Source organism: Cygnus olor, chromosome 5 (assembly GCF_009769625.2).
Source record: "Cygnus olor isolate bCygOlo1 chromosome 5, bCygOlo1.pri.v2, whole genome shotgun sequence".
Classification (NCBI taxonomy): domain Eukaryota; kingdom Metazoa; phylum Chordata; class Aves; order Anseriformes; family Anatidae; genus Cygnus; species Cygnus olor.
In genome coordinates, this window is record NC_049173.1 from 35,411,902 (window position 1) to 35,429,122 (window position 17,221).

The 17,221-nt window shown below is 37.9% G+C and overlaps 1 protein-coding gene across 15 annotated transcripts in view; it reads left to right on the top strand.

Annotated features, from left to right (window-relative positions):
* Positions 1-17,221, top strand: part of NUMB (NUMB endocytic adaptor protein) — a 102,130-nt gene that overhangs the window by 76,649 nt on the left and 8,260 nt on the right. For 7 of the 15 annotated variants that reach the window (XM_040558465.1, XM_040558470.1, XM_040558462.1 and 4 more), the window contains 5 exons: positions 1,992-2,066; positions 7,277-7,354; positions 12,903-12,977; positions 14,853-14,993; positions 16,377-16,578. In XM_040558465.1, the coding sequence (XP_040414399.1) occupies positions 1,992-2,066; positions 7,277-7,354; positions 12,903-12,977; positions 14,853-14,993; positions 16,377-16,578 (571 nt within the window). The remainder of the gene's footprint in view (positions 1-1,991; positions 2,067-7,276; positions 7,355-12,902; positions 12,978-14,852; positions 14,994-16,376; positions 16,579-17,221) is intronic. The other 8 variants (XM_040558469.1, XM_040558476.1, XM_040558475.1 and 5 more) reach the window with 2 other exon arrangements.

Sequence of the window (17,221 nt, forward strand, 5' to 3'; positions counted from 1 at the left end):
TTTATAATTCAGAATTGATTGATGCTCGATGAGGTCTGGGGATTGTACCGTTTAAATGTGGGTAGATGCACTTGATATGTGCAATAATGTCCCCATTCACTGGAGTGGAAGCAGTATTGAAAACTGCAGCAGAATTTGCTGTCCCTAGCAGCAGAGGCATGACTGATTGCCGAAAGTTGGAGCATGTGACTTGAATAGAGGTTTGGCAACACAGGGGAAAACGGTTGTCTGTTTTGGAGTGTGGCAAGAGGCAATATTTACCCTGCTCTGTTTCTCCCTTTTCCAAGCAAAAGGCAGGTTGCCAAGTACAGGGACTGAATGGTTTGGATCTTCAGTTCGAAACATTTTGCCTACACTTGGGTAAATGAGATGTGCAGATAGCTCAGGAAATCTGGAAGTTGTCCTCTAACTTAATAGTAATGCAAGCTAGATGGCTCATTCCATGCATATATCTTTTTTTTTTTTTCCCCATCTTCTCTAAACCTCAGCCTTGTTCCTGTCTATATCTCCCCTCTTAAGGAGAAGTTGGCAAACTTTTTTAGGTTACTGAAACCAAACTTTTCCCATCATGGAGATGCACAAGCACAGGATTTCTGCATCTCTGGAACTTCAGCACAGACATGGCAGAACTGCAGTAGGTGTGGGTGTGAATGTGTGCTTCCAGACACAAAGTAAATACATCTTCAGTTGTTTCTGTTTGTGTATTTTTAGGACTAAAATTTTCTTGTTAGGGAGTGTTATGGAGAAATAAACATCTTACGCAAGTGTTCAGAAAGTTCAGCTAAGAGAGTACAGTCGCTGTTTTGGCAGCTTCAGTGTTCAATTATACGGCTTCAGCCCCTATAGAACTCATTTTGAAAAAGCTGTAAGGTGTCAGATCTTTTTTATTTACCTTGTAGGTTTTGTGAAATTTATTCTTCAAGCTGTTCTCCAGCTGTGAGGGCTGGTTTAAGTGAAATTCTTGCAGAATTGTTCCATCCAGATTTAGATCTACTGTTTTAAAAATCCCACATACTGAGACTTAATGTTAAAGCCCTCTATCATGTAAGGTCCTTTCACTCTCAGCAGTTTTATGTTAAGTAGGGTGATGTGTTGACAGTCCTTTTGGAGCATCTTGCCTTGCATGAAAAAACCCTTAACAGCAACAACACACAAAAAACAACTCTCAATGTGCTATTAAATGTTGAAAACAATCTCTTTCCAAGTTTGTCCTTAAGTTGAATATAAGGAATCTAGGTTGAAATCTCTTATGTTATTCTGGTAGAGCACTTCAATATGGTGGTAAGGAATGAAATCTTTTTCTGGCTGGCTAATTAAGCATGGTATCCTAATTAAGGAAACAAGTACTGGGAGATTTCAGATACTTCATGACAGAATATTCTGTGGTGGAGTGAAACTTCTCCATCCGTTATTAAATCTAGATTTACCACTGCATTGTGTCACCAGTCCTGGTTCTGATATTTTAAACCCCTTTTTTCACTCTCTAGCTACTCTACAATATAAATGCTGAATTGCATAAAATTCTTATAATGCTACGTAAATTGGAGCAAATTTCTTTTCCCTCTAACTTTCATTATAAAACTTCAGAAAGGTTTTAACAGTTCCTATGGTTTTCTTCAAGAGGTAAGTACTTTCAATAAGGATACAATTGTTTGAGAGAACCTTTCCGTCCCTTATCGAAAAGAACTGCAATTGGGAAGGGTAGGGGGAAACTGGAAAACATAAGGAACTTTTTTTTTTTTCCCAGAATGTAGAATGAAAGTACCCGAAGTTTCCTGAGCACTGCACTCCAGTGTACTTCTTGAAAATGCTTTTTCTATGGGCTAGTGTTATTCTGGGTCATGTTGTTAATTTAAAAACTTCAGAACTTTCAGTTTCAATTCAATTAATGAATTATTTATTTTTAGGTAATGGTTGATAACATAGATATACAGAAACTGGTAGTTTTTAAAACCATTAAGCTTTTTCCCCTCCTCTTCTCTTTCCCGCAGTACTTGGGACATGTCGAAGTGGACGAATCCAGAGGAATGCATATCTGCGAAGATGCTGTGAAGAGACTAAAATCTGTATGTACATTTGTTTCATGACAAAGCTGGCTTTGGGGCTGTGAGTGTTACTCAAAAAGGTCCGTTCGGCAGCAGTGCTCCAGCTAAAGCCTGAACTTTTGACCCATGTTAGGAGAACAGTTGGCTGGTTTGAGAGCACTGCTGTGGTGGTTAGGGGGACGTGCTAATCTGATGATGCGAGGAAGAGAGTTACAACTGTTCTTTCTACTTGCAGAAACTATTTGCAAAACAAATGTGTAAAAATCCTCTGTGACCTTTCAGACTAAGTTGGTACCCATATGGGGCTTCAACCATTGTTTTTTAACAGGTCTTTCTCCCTCTCTCTTTCTCTCTCTCCTTTCTCCCCCTCTCCTTCTGTTGCCTGCCACTTTAATAGTGACTTAATTCACCTTTATTATACAAAATATTACTTGATTTAGGCTGCTTTTTTTTCTAATGCACTGCAACGTTGTAGTCATGCATGAAATAATCTGGCTTGCATCTGCTCAAAGTGGCCTGGAGGCTGCCTAATTCTGATATGTCATGAACTGGGCTGCTCTTAGTTTGGCTTCTGTGAACGTTTGCTCGTGTAAATGGCACTCGTTCAGAGCTCTTTGTATTCCTATGGCTCATTTGAAGAGGTCTTGTCATCTCTTTCTTGTAGTTTTAATATTGCAAAATCCTGTGGAAGCAGCAAACTCCAGAAAGTCAGAGATCAATCTGTCGAGGGTCTGAGGCTAAAACAGCATTGAAGAGAAGAGGAGGAGAAAGGACATTTGAATTTGAAGTCTGAGTGAAGATAGAGAACTGCTATGCTTTTCATCACTTCTCTTATGTGTCATAGCTACCTATACGCAGCCTTCAGTAACGCCTTTAGTGGAAGAAATTCTAGTATCTTGTATCTTTCTAGCACAGCAAAATTACTGGAAGTAAATCAAACACTTCTGCACCTTTGCTAACTTAAGATCTCTGCTACTGGATATATTTTTTTCCCCTCACCAAATGTGAGAGTTCAAATGGCTTCCAGCTAAACCTGTTCTTTCCTTCTGCCTAGCACAAAACAGAGGATTATAGATTATCTTTTCTTCTTTCTGTTGTGCTGCAAAGTTTCTGAATTGGTTTACTGCTCTGATTAAAATCAAGTCTTTTCATTCTTTTCTCTCTCAGCTAATGTATAGCAACCTGTTAAAGCTGCATACCATCTGTTCCCATTCAGTCCAACAGTGATTAGTGATTGATTTTTATTAAAAAGGGCCACACAAAATATAAATGAGTTTCTTTGTTCTATGGATTTAGTTTATGTAGCTAAAATGCTAGTACTGACCACATAATGAATCGCATCCGTTTTTGTCCTGTTCTGGTTTTCATTGTATCAGGATACTTTCTGTTAGCACACCAAATAATGTTGTAGTATTTACTTTATGCAGCTTCTCTCATTGTCTTCTCTGGGGAGCTATGCCGTGAAGTATTTGCTTTCTAGGCTTTTTATAAACTTCAAGCCCACAAGTCAGTTAAGTGTAGCTAAGCTCATAAATAATGAGGCATAGTAAAAGCATAGCACCCAATTTATTCTGGAATCCATATAATCCCAGGATTGTGATTCTTGATCATCTGAATTATTGATTCAGATGTGAGATATCTAACTTCTGTAGTGCATCCTCTGGAAGTAAATCGCTTTGTTTCCTATTCTGTGCTATATGATTATTCCAAATTCTGGATGGCATCAATTTATTGCCCATTCTCATAAATTCAATATTTTTTTCCAGATAATTTTAATTTCTTCTGCTGTTTGAAGTTTTTGACGTTTATCTACAAAGTGGTCTCTTAAGATTGCTCCTTGCATTGTCTCATTTGTCAGTGCTGGAAGCTGAGAAGCAGGTGTGAAATTCTCAATGGGCCCCAAGAGGAAGATTCAGATTACTGAAACTGCTTTGTGCACTTCACTTGCTAGCCTCCATCAGGCCCAAGGTTCATTTGGAGTTGCTTATTGCAATGCAAACCTTTTCCCCCCTTTCCAGCTCCCCACCCTGAGCATATAGGTTTAAACTGGGAACTTTTCTTTAGGATTCTACCTTTATTGAAAGTCCTCTTCTGTACAATATATTCTCTTAATTAGGAAAAGCCATACCACTAGATGTTGTTTCAGCATGCAAGGAATGTGATAAGAAAACAGTTTGTTCTTCTGGTAGTCTCTTCCTTTCACAGTGCTTGGTTATTTTGATGGGGCTTTCTCTTGGTCTTGGAAGGACTACAGGTTTGAGCTGAAGTGCTCAATCAGAAAGACTAGCTTAAGGAAAATTGGACTTCATTTTTAAATGTATGTGGCCTATGTTAATCTGTATTGTTTTCTTCACGGGTAATATATAGGTTTTGTAAATCAGTCAGTAAATAATAGTTCTGTTCTCGTAGAGACAGAATCATTGAAATACTTGTAGTTTCTAAAACTAAGTTCTGTCTGCCTGTACTTTTTTCAATAGATACCTTTTCCTCTTAATTCTTGTTCTCCAATAGTTTGCAGCTCATTTGGGGAACTGAAATATGTTCTTTTTTAGGGTTGACTATTTGATCAGAAAACATTTTATGGGATTTGTCAAGAAAAATACAAACCTGTTAATCTTTGGTTTAGGAATATCTTTATTTCTGCTTTGCTTTTTGAAAGAAAAGATGCAAACAAATTCTTTTCTCTCCTGGGGAAGTGTTCTTCCAGTTTTTTTATTACCTGGTGGTTTAATATGCCATAATTATTTTTGAGCACTGCATCTTGCAGAACTTAAAACCAAATAATTGTAAACATTTTGTTCAGGGATTTTTTAATTGATAACTGAGTAAAATAAGACATTTTTAGCTAGAGAATCCTTCATCCATACTCTATTCTGTTGTTACAGTTTTATAGCTCTGAAACTGCATTCCAACAGCACTATGATGTGCAGATTACAATTTTGCTTACAATGAATGAAGTCATACTTGAGTTTATGTCACTTTTGTTGTCTGATGAAATGGTACAGCAGTTTCGTTAATAGATCAGAAACTGCTATCACTGTCTATTATTAACATGAGTTTATGTTACCAAAAAGCTTACATTTTTCCCTTAGGATATATTACTAACTGTATATTCATTTCATATCTGGTAGGATCCTCATATTTTGATACTAAGCACTAAATGGTTTCTTCAAAACTATTTCCCTGAATTACTGGAAAATTACTTTGTAAGGACACTGTAAGGTAGCTTTGTAAACGTGTTTGATTTAGGTATGGGGACATAGTATAAAGACAAAAGTATTCTCTCTCATGTCATGTTTTGATTTTTAAATCAGCTTTAGTGTGTAGTATTGGTTTCTAACTTGCCACTTTTTGTTTTAAATTATGCATTTGTTTTAATATATGTTCTTGTTTTAGCAGGTAAAGAGACATAATTTAATATTTTAAAACATGCATTAGTTATCTCTAAACTACATTAACTTAGTGGTGTTTAAAACCCATTTTGCATGATGCCTTTTCCATTAACATTTCTAGTTTATTAAAAAAAATAAATCTTGTTTAACAAGCATTTTGCTGAGAGCAAAATTAACCATCATCTAAAAATGAGGTAGCTTCTGGTGAATCTCTTTAGCTTTTGCTGTCTTTAAAAAGCTGTTATTTAGTGTAATTGCTCAACTTGGCAGCAGCATCCAGCCCCTTCTCATTATGTATACAACTCTGTGATTAATCCATTAGTTCCCCTCCTAGTGTTCAGCATATCCTGTCCAAATATACATGACTGTTCTTGTTTCTAAAAACTGTTAAGCATTTCAGCTGACTACACTTAGAGATGTTCTTATACAGTGCCTGTGTTGACATAAATATCTTATAGATACTTGTTGAAAAGCTCTGTGGAAGGACATCAGGCAGAGAGAAGCACTCAGCAGCAAAAGTCAGGAAATGCAAAGTCGAGATTGACACTCCCTTCTTAACTTTGTTTCCTGGCTTTTGTTGGCTTGCGTCAGAACCATAGCTTTGTTTTAAGTATAACCTTGTTTATCAATCAATTCTGGAGACACTGCCTCAGGATATTTGTAATAATATTTTTAATATAGCATTGTTATCAGCGAGCAACATGCTGGAATGACATGGTGGTAATTTGGGGTCAGGGCTGTCAGAAAGCCGCCCTCTGTCTCGTGTGGAATTCTCCACCTCTTCCCCGTTACTGCTCTACCACAGTTTTCTTGCAAGCTAAATAATTTTTAAAAATAGCAAGAGTAGTGATATGCTTCAGCACCAGCTTCCTTCAAGTACTGAGCAGTGTGTAGCTATGCACGCAGGACACCAGGCCCAGGAAAGTATTCTCTCATCAGATCAGATCTTGCAGTTTTCTTTTCACAGTCTGGTAACAAAACAAAGCCAGTAAACTAAACTGTTAAAATTGAGTCCTGTTTTTTTCTGAATGTGAATTGGGCAATCATTATAATCACTTCCAGGCTGAAGAAATGCAGGAACTTGTAGTTCAGCTCTTTGTATCTTTGCCTTTGCCTAACTCCTCCTTCTCAGAGCTGATTTTAAAGGTTTCTTGTTCAACCTATAAACCCAGAGTTGTAGAATGAATATCCAGTAGTTGCATAAATTTGTTTAAAGTCTTGAAAGACTGTGAAAGAGAAAAGGAACTCATTTGTGTTTTAGTTAAGGTAAGAAGAAATTCTTTGCTGGTCAGAGAAGACTGTATAAAATGCAAAGTGTAAGAGTAGCCTGTAAACCAAAATAATAAACGGAATAAAATGAAGCACCAAAAATGCTTTTTCAGCATTTAACAGTGTGTTATCCCAGCTACCATATGTGCTTCTCCAGCTTACATTCTCCACTTGCTTTGGGAAAATGTGATCAATACAGAGCAAATTTGACTATAGCTCTGAAGTTAGAACTTTGCATTTCACAAGAGCCCGCACAGTGTTTTAATTGTTTAACCACTATGTCTGCTGCCAAGTTTTGTTTATAACCCAACTAAAGGGGACTAAACAAGGGAGAGTGAAAATAAAGTAACCACTTTGCATGAAATTGGGGCTGAGGTTCTCTTCTTTCCACCAATTTCAGGGCAGTAGCTTATTAGAATCATGTGTGTGTCCTTTGATCTGCATTTTCATGGGATTATTTTCACATTTGCCTGTCGCACCTTCTCATGGATAACTCTAAAAACCCCTTCCTTTCCCTCCAAACCCTATTCTTGTGTGTGCTTGTTGGTTTGAAACCCTGGGACATTTTAGCTACCTTCAGTAATAGCGCTCGACTTGTCCCCCCTGTTCCTCCAGGAAAGGAAGTTCTTCAAAGGCTTCTTTGGAAAAGTAAGTTTAACGCCTCATTTGTGCTTGCACTATAAGGAGTTACATCCCTGGTATAGCACTGCCATAAAATTAGGGTGTTGAGAATTCCTTAATCTGTTTCAGAATATTTGTTTCTAAAATCCAAGTCTTCCCAGACTTGGAAGTATATTGATCAAATAAAGAATATGGTTGAAAAAGTGACCTGAAATAAAAACTTAACTCCATATGGACTGTATCAGAAATCCAGTGTTCTGAAATGATTTGATCTTCCTGAAAAAACAAACAAAAAAAAAAAAGTGAATTTTCTTTTTAATCCCTTAAACTTTTGCCAGCCTACATCACCTGGGCAAACATCTCCAGAACAGTTGGTGTCTGTGCCTGTAAGCACTACAGGACTGGCTGCCTGGCACCACATGCTTGCCCAAATGTTAGTGTGGGGAGAAAGCAGCGAGCCTACACGTACAATCTCCTAAACCTTTCTGTTTGGAGCGCAGTCCAAATTCAAAGATGCATGAAGATGAGATCAGGCATTTACCTGCTATTTGTTTTTCTAATTGCAATTCTATTGTATAGTGGAAAGCTTTGCTGTTTATCATTGCTCTTGTTTTCCTGTGGACAGTGTCATAGATGTGAAGGGAAGCAATTGTTTGTCCTTATTAAGAATGTGCTGTACTGGAGACTGGATTTTTTTTTTATTCCTGCTGTCTACATCTCCATAAGGCAGTGTTTGTAAACCTCTAAAAGAGCTCTTTGACCTCCCATCTGTTAACTGCCTCTGCATTTAAAATTCTTGTGGAACATTTCTGTGTAGTTTTTGTATGGAATAAATCTAAGATACCGCTTTTGAAACATAAGCTGAATCTTGGCTTAAATAGAAACTAACAAATTCGTAACTTACATACAAAAATCTTTCAGAGCGGGTTATTCTGTGCTCACACATTTGTCTTGGCTTTGCTTGAGGAGTAACTAAGAGCTTTTTCAGCTGCACCTTTTTCACTTTTCACTCACTGTGGTGCTTGTCATAGAGGGACAGGTATTTCTTCAGTTCAGGTTTCTTGCTATGATCCGAGAAAGCATTCTTGTCATGCGTAGTGATAGTGAAGAAAGAAGCTCTTTTTCTGGGGGGTGGGTGTCAAAATACCATATGCAGGAGTTAATCTGTCAGATTAATCTGATCATTCCTACATACAAACAAAATTTAAGAGCTGACATCTACACAGACTGGAGTAAAACATTGTTTACAACCAAAAATGTGAATTTCTTCTTTTATGTTTGTTTTAAACAAATTCTAAGACCCACCTCAACCTGGTCAAATACCAGTTAGGAAAAAGAAAACTAATATGATATTAATTCGTGTTAGGAAGTAAAGATGTGTAAAGAAAGTAAAGATGTGAAAGGACAGAGTTTGCATAGCACTTAAAAATCTCTTTTGCTTTTTTAGGAATTACCTGTTAAATATGCCAGCTTTCTCATTACATCTTTCTCATTACATCTTTGTCACTTTTTAATGAACTCCAATACTTTGCCCCATAGCCTTTTAGATTTGTTTTGTCTTTTATTATAACATTTTGCCAAAGAAAAACCTACTTCTACTTCAGCCAGTGAAGTTACATTAGTTAGCACTGAAACCACTGAAACCCACAGTGCTTAGATATCCCTACAATGTTGGTATGTCTGTACTACCACTTCAGCCTACAACAGCTGGCCGAATCTAGGGAAAAAATATAAAGAAAAAAAGTTACTCTCTTATTAATATTTGAGAAATAGTTATAACTAATAGCTTTTGTCTGTCTCTTCTATAATTTCTCCCCAGATGCTTTGCTTTGGGATTAATATAATATTCCAAACCACAGAATTGCTTGAAATTCACTACTGGTTTTCAAAAGGTCCATGCGGACAGATTTACTTCTTTCCCTGTCCACTTTTTTCTCCGCCAGAAAAGTAAATCTGAATGAGTTGTGTCAGGAAGTGTTTTTTAGTCATGGACCTGACATTGAAAATACTTCATTTGCAACTTTAAATAAAAATAGGATGTCCATTGCCAGCTCCAGGTTAGACTTCTGCTGTTTCGTTTTGTGTACAGAAAGTGACTGAATCAGCAGCCTTTTTAGGCAGCTTTCCATATTTCAGAACTAAGCCTTTTCTGTGTTAATGAATAGTAGTACAGATTCGATGATCTTTCTCATGTTTTGCTTCCACTGAGTACATGTATTTCTTGGCATACAATGTTTTGTACAGAGACTGAGATGAACATTTTTCTTTTTGTATATCTCAGGCTCCAGATACATCTTACAGCTGTTTTTAAGTCCCTTGCCAGAATAAAATAGGCAGATATCGAGAACTCTGTAATCGGCCAAAAGACTAGGAATGATTTAGAAGTATTTAAAAATGCATTGTTGGGCAGCATTCATTCTGTTTTGGTATCCTTAAAAATTTACTTTCCACCTTAGAGTGCAGCTGCTCCTTAATTCCATGTTCCTATCACTTCTGAAAGTCCAATTGTCGTGTCCAGCACTGCTGTTTAAGAGCTGTGCATTTCGGCTTTAGTTGGCTTCATTTTCTTTTCTTTGATGCCCATGTCTAGGGCACTGCCTGCTTGTCTGAGAGGTTTCCCTCACGCTTTGTTTTTAGCCTTGCCTTCTGTTCTTGAGGGTGCCTCACCTGCCTTCCTGAGGCTTCTGAGGGCTCTGAAAGGAGTAAGAGAAGGAGTCTCATGCTGGAGCAGATTACCAACCTCCCAGGAAGTGCTAAGTAGTGAGCTTCCTATCACGGCTGATTCAGCACTGCCAAATCAGGCTCCTGGGAGCTGGTGCCCTGGGTGGCTCCCCTCCAGCAGCGTCGTCATCCAACAGCATGTATGTGAAGACAGCCTACTGATATGGATGTCTAGATGAGTCCTGATATACACATATCCATATCAGGAGTGCAAACAGATCTACATTCTAATCACGATCTACTTGGCAATATCTCACGTTAATAGAGTAGTACATTGATTTTTATGTAGCCAATATAAACTAATTTGGCAAAGCTGTGTTCTTTAATACATCAATCTCTCCACAGATAAAATGAGGATTCAGTAGATAGAAAAATCATATGTTTCCCAATGGTAGTAGCTGTGGCTTTAGGATAGAGAGGAAAAGAATTTATTCTAAGCATTGCATCCACCATAAATCTAGAATAAAGGATTTGGAAGGTAGACTTGCTTTGGCTTTCTCTTAGTGTAACAAACCTGCATTTGATTATCTTGCTTGAGGAAGCTTACGTTTCCAGTGCGAGAGGAGGATTATTCAGCCCTTTAGCCTTTTATTTTTATTTTGAGAAATATGGAGTTCCATGTCTTAGCTATTTTTAAGTCCTCATTTAGTACAATAGCAGATGAGGACTAGCTCTGCAGAAGTTCAGTACTGCTTTATGAAGTATCCATCTGAGTTAAACCCAACTTGTTCAATGCAAACTTCAGAAACCATTCACTGTTTCACTCTGCAGACAGAAGGTTGGTTTTGTTTGCTGGGAGAAGACATCCTAGTTTGTTGGTAGTCCAAATGAGGGATATGATGGTAGTCCAAACTGAGCAGTTACCCCTAGGTGTTGTCTTCTCTCAATTTTTCATGTCACTTGAAATGAGGATTTTAAGACTACTAATGGCTTTTAAGAAACTGATACTCCTTCGTAAAACAGTTTGAGACAAATCTCTACAAGTCATCTCTTGTTCGGATTAACAGGGATTTTTAGGCTATGAAAGCTACCCAAGCACTGAAAATACATACTATATTTTATGCTCGTTGATGTTTACCGCCTCTTAAGACCAAAAATTACAGGCAACTTTTAAATACTAAAATGTTTTTAACGTGTATGATGGTAACTTTAAATACATCCTCTTTTGTGAATAATAGTCTTTCCATTAGGCATTCCAGAGTCTGAAAGTTTTACTTCAGACCTTCTCTGGGATATTCAGCAGGCTGGATGGACATTTAGAAACTTGCTTCTGCAAGCACTTCTGTAGCTTGTTTTCACACTGTGCTTACTTTCTCTCTTCTCTCTTTTATTTGCTGTTCTGCACAAGTCAGTGCAGTTCTCTGTTCTCACCAAGCTGTCTGAAAATGCTCTGGTTGTCATTGCTGCTTCAGAAATTGGGACAGATAGTTCCTCCCCAAAAACAAACACAAGTCCTGCCAGGCTGGTTTTCTTCACGTTTTCTGCTTTCTCTGAGAGTGAAACCAATGTGATATAGCAGGTGATTTATCTGTCCAAGATGATGATGATGATGATGATAAAAATAAAAATCATCCTTACAATGATAAAATCAGAGTTGCTAATTTGGAACATGCAGTAGCTTATGCCAGAATGTATCCTTGCTCAGTTATGTGCCATATGATTATAAATTATATGCATCTGTAGTGAATTATTAAAAATAAAATGCAATTCTTGCACAAAGCCACTAGTTGATATCCCCCCCCGACCACCCCTCTTTTTCTGTTGTTGCTCTGTTCTCTTCCTGCAGTGGTCAGTGGCAGCTGCCATTAGCAGCCCCAAACTAAACCTAGTGCTTCAAAAAAAGTTAAGGGGGAGAATAGTTTATTAACTTAAGGGTTAAAAAAAAAAAAAAAAAAAAGAGTATGGGACGTTGAATCAAAGTAACACATTAAAAATAGTGGGGTTTTGGTGGTAGTAGTTCTCTGTAACAACCCATAGATTATGTCGACACGTTGTGCCTATCTGATGAATTCGTTTCAGAGGAATGTTGTCTTGTGTTTATACTGTTTTCTGCAATTCTCCCTTAAAACATAAACAGTTTAAAAAGAATCTGTAGTTGATACAGCTCCTGAAGCCTTCCTGTGTTTCCCACTTTTACTCACCGTCAGCTTGTGGCAGCTGAAAGTTCCCACAGTCAGATCTTGGATAACAGCCAGAGTGCTCCTCTGCTGCTTCAGCCTGCCGCACAATTGCTTTTCCAAGATACGCATCCAATGGTTAACAAATCACATTTTTCTACCTCTCTTCCAAGGTGTGACATTCACCTCTCAATAAATTAGTAAAACGTATTTGGATGATTGATCTTAGCACTAAGCTCATAACACCATAACCAATGATTTCTGGGTGCTTTTAACACTGGTTTAAGCTGATGCCATGGTTCTGCCATGCTAGTATGGGGGCAGAGGGTAGGGCTGGTGGAAATACCAGGTAAGAATTTTCCTGTGTTTAAACTTCACTCAAGAAGCTACCTGGGGTGTAACTCCTTATGAATTAGTGTTATCTGACTCTTTAGTGGAATTCTTCACCCACTTGGTCAGTCTTGAATCCTTTACTGTACATGGATGTACACCCTATTTTTGACTCCACCTGTTCCGTGCCCTCTCCCCATCCCCATAATGTGCTCTTTCTTAAATACTGGCTTTGGCTTGGTTCTCTGAATGTTTTGCAACTTCGATTGAGTATCTGGCTTTGGGCACCCCACTGAACGTGGACTTCATCTACACTTAATGTTATGGTTCTTGGAAAGGGGGAATGGGTGGCAGTCTGATACCGTTGACATAAAGCTGTTTTTTTTCTCTTTTTCTTTTTTTGAAAGACTGGGAAGAAGGCAGTTAAAGCAGTCCTGTGGGTTTCGGCGGATGGACTCAGAGTTGTAGATGAGAAAACAAAGGTTAGATTTCACTGGACAAAAGTTCAAAGTTTCCTTATAATAACATATATGCTGTAACTTTAAATGAACATCAATCTTTGTCTTAATATTGGTATCTGAAAGAAGGATTTGTGTATAGTTGGTTTAATCATTTCTTGCTTGGTAAACATATGTATGCCTGTTAATTTTGTTTCTCTATTAATTTCACAGTATTCTGAAACCACATTTGATAAAATGTGGCAGGTAGCAGAAGCTTGGAGCTATTTTTGTTGTATTTGCCTGAAGAACCCTTTTTCCTGATGAGTACTGTTGACAGTGAACTTGTAGCGAGTCCCTTGGCTTTTGTTCTGTACAACTGCAGAAGGCCATGAGAGAAATACACGAGGAAGTTCATGTTAATCAATATAATTTTCGATGCATCCAAATCCCAGAATAGGTCTGAATGAACGAGAACTAGCTTCCAGAAATATGATGAGGAGAATAAATGAAATAGGGTTGTCTCTATATTAAACATCTTAAATTCCCTTCAAATTTAAGATAAATGGATATCAAATTCTGTAATTCCTAATTCTAGTATCTAAGCTGTTGGTCTCAAGTCGAAGACTAATGTATTCATGGCTTCCTCCTACATTGTTTTAGATTTTTTATTGTGAAATAGCACAATGTGTAGCACAAAAGTGCCTGTGTACAGGTAAAAGCAAACAATTCTTGGATTTAGCTAGATGTAGGCAATTAGAAATAAGAGCTTTAGGCTTGCCTCTGTAAGGTTACTAGTATTTTAAAAGATGACATGGCAATCAGAACAATTTTAATTAGTCTGAAATTAATTTGTTCGATATTCATGTCATTTAACCCTTACTTTGTTGACCTAAAAGATGATTTCTGCAAGCCAACACTGAGGATCAGGTAGAGATAATTCATATCCCTCTGCAGTACAATTACCCGATGAACACCTGCTCTGTGGATAGACATCTCCAGGGCTGTTGTTAGGGTATGCTTCATCAGCTTTGGAGTTTGTCTTTTAAGAGTTTAATATCAAATACAAACATACTGAGGCAGGTGAATTTGGTCTACTGATTGCCTTTAAAAAAACAACAAATATATATATTTAGAAATGTTACTGCGTATATTTCATCCTTTAAAATGAATTTTAATAAGATGTGCAGACCTTGGAGGTAATTAAAAGCATAGGGCTTAAAAAGAGAATATAATATTGCCTCCTGGTGGTTGAATACATTAGCACAGATACCAAGTACTAACCACCAAACAAAAGAAACAATTCTGAAAAACACTGAAAAAATATTTTTTTAATGAAGATAGCATAGTTCTTAAATTATACTATCTCTTTTTTACAAACACTTCTCCCATCAGTTTGTAGGAACAAATCGGGGGTGTTTGATACTACCAGTACTGCTGGTGCTTTTCCATTTCATCCTTGCTTATCTAATTGGCATGTTAGCTTTTGCTTTTTGTGTTGTTGCTGCTAGGTCTTTTCACATTTGTAGACTTCTCCCATTAATTTTCAGGATTGTATTTTAACCACACTAGAGATTTGATTGCTAGAGCACAGTAAAATTAAAATGAAACAAAAATTCCCCTTTCCCCCAAGTTAGCTCCGTAGTCTAGAGGAGAGATCTTAAGAATTGTGTTCCTGAGTTCTTAAGTGTTGTTGCCTTGTCGCACTTCTACCAAAGATGGCTGGTGGAAGAAGAGGTCTTTCCTTTTTTGTTTCATACTGGGAATAGTTTCTGAACGGCAAACTCATTTGACAAATAATTGTAGCCAAGTGAGGTTATCATCTTTTTAATGTAATGCATTTTGCAGCTAGCACTGAAAATGATTTGTTCCATTGTTTCTCCACATTTCCTTATGTTTCTTTTTTTGGGGATCCTCTAGGATCTTATAGTTGATCAGACAATAGAGAAGGTTTCTTTCTGCGCGCCAGACAGGAACTTTGACCGGGCATTCTCATACATCTGTCGAGATGGCACTACGAGACGCTGGATATGCCACTGCTTTATGGCTGTAAAGGACACGGTAAGTTTTGTTACGGCGTGTGTCTTCCTGCTTCTAGCTGGAAGTTACACTAAGAAAACTTAACTACACAGAATACTGTGATACATTTTGACTTCAGCTAAAATATTACTTTTTCCTTAAAAATTATTTTAGTTCTAATTCTTTATATCTGAATTGTTTGCCATTCCTCTGTGATGTCTTCTTGTGGAGAGAAACGGTGCCCAGCATGGTGTGTAAATGGAATGCAGTCAGCCTCAGATATCTGTAGCAGAAGGGAACTACTCTTCTAAAAATAGACAGAAGATACTCTCATCTGAAAATGTATACAGCCAAAAACTGAAACAGCAGTGACAGTTTTTCCAGGATAAAAATCATAGTGAGTAAATACAGACTGGTTATGAATGTAGCCTCTTGTATGCAAATGTTAAGGGATGGAGCTAAAATGAGTTAAATTAGGGTCCTATTTCCTTCTAAATGTTAGAGATTTTTGCATTAGAAGGTTTGAAAGCAAGTTACCTATATCAGTCTTTTGCTGTGTAGAGTTAAGTCATTTAACTCCCTGATCTAGTCTTTTACTTACGTGGCTTTTTATGGAATCTGACTATTACACAGTGGCTTTCTTTAAAGAGAAACAATGAAGTTAGAAATTCCCGTTTAAATGTATGTTAGAGCTGGAGCATTTTTATTTCCTCCTGTGCATAGCAGGTCAGTTCATTTACTGATTATTGCAGATGAGGTGAGCTACTGTTAGTAATAGCACCTCTGACTCAGCTGCAGCCTCTGTATCAGCCGGAGTGCCAGACTTCCTCTGACTTGAATTTCATTTCCTTATTGCAGTTATTGGGCAGTGGATCCTTTTGACCTCACTGGTTAATCATGCAAGTACCTTCTGGAAGGCACTCTCAATACTAATTTCTGCATTTGGTCAGGGCCATTAAGGGATATTAGTAGTCAGTTGTACTTTCAAGTTTCATGTTTGCACAACAGTATTGTCTCCCTGCACCTTCTGTAAACCTTTTCTGTTTGAGAATAGCATTTACCTATCCTTCAGGACTTAAACCTGCATAAAATGGCTTCACAAGAGTTCCTTTGTGCACAAATGTATCCAGAGGCAAGGGATCGGTGCAGGCACATTATCACACTACTATTGTAGTCGCAGTTGAGCTAAACAGATTGTCTGACAGTCTTTCAGTCCTGGGTGGCCTTAGTGCTTGTGCATTCGTGGTTGTGAGTCTTTATCTATCAGGTTTAATTTTAGAGCCATACAAGGTGGCCAATTACAGTAGTTCTCTTTAATGCCTTAATTAGATTTCTCTTGTAAAGGCAGGTTATCAGTTTGTAACGTTTGAAGCACATGGATGTTGCTGTTCCAGTTACTGTATGATGCAATATTGTCTTGTACAGGGGGAAAGGTTGAGTCATGCCGTGGGCTGTGCATTTGCAGCGTGCCTGGAGCGCAAGCAGAAGCGAGAGAAGGAGTGTGGAGTGACTGCCACCTTCGATGCCAGCAGAACCACATTCACTAGAGAAGGGTCATTCAGGGTCACTACAGCTACTGAACAAGCAGAAAGAGAGGAAATTATGAGACAGATGCCGGATGCTAAAGGTACGGGGTGCAGCTTACACAGTCGTCCATAGTGAGCAGAACAAGCACTGAGGTGCTGTAGAGCCCCTGCAAGGACAGGGCTTAACATCCTCACAAAATTCCCTCTCTCGAACTTGGTTACGTACAAATCATATTTCCAGACACTTGTCACTTTGCAAGATGAAAAGCGCTCCCAGATTCAGTCCTAGGGCGTTTTTCCCTATTTCCTCAAGAAAAAGTGCAAGGGGCTTCATATGTGAAAGCGACTGGACAAAGCTGCTTCCACTTTGTTTTGTCTGCCTGCTTTATGGCAGAGGGCATCATAGGCACCATACTGAAGGGCCTTATTAGAAAAAAGTTATAAAAATGTAAGAGCTTTGCCAGACTTGAAGTAATCCTTTTTGTTGTGTAAAGGTTTTTGTAAATGAACAGAAAGTGGTGTCATTTTTCTTAGAAAACAATGTAGTTTTATTTCACTTTTTAGAGCATGTTACAAAGTTTCTGTATACTTATATTGCATGAGGGAAGTACAGGTCGATCACAGTGTGCTTTCTAAAAATAAAACCAAAACCAAACACAAACCACCAAAAATCACATACTAGTTATATTCAAAAATAGTAACTGGCTGTTTTGAGAGGAGCTAGTTTTTACTACTTAGCCATTT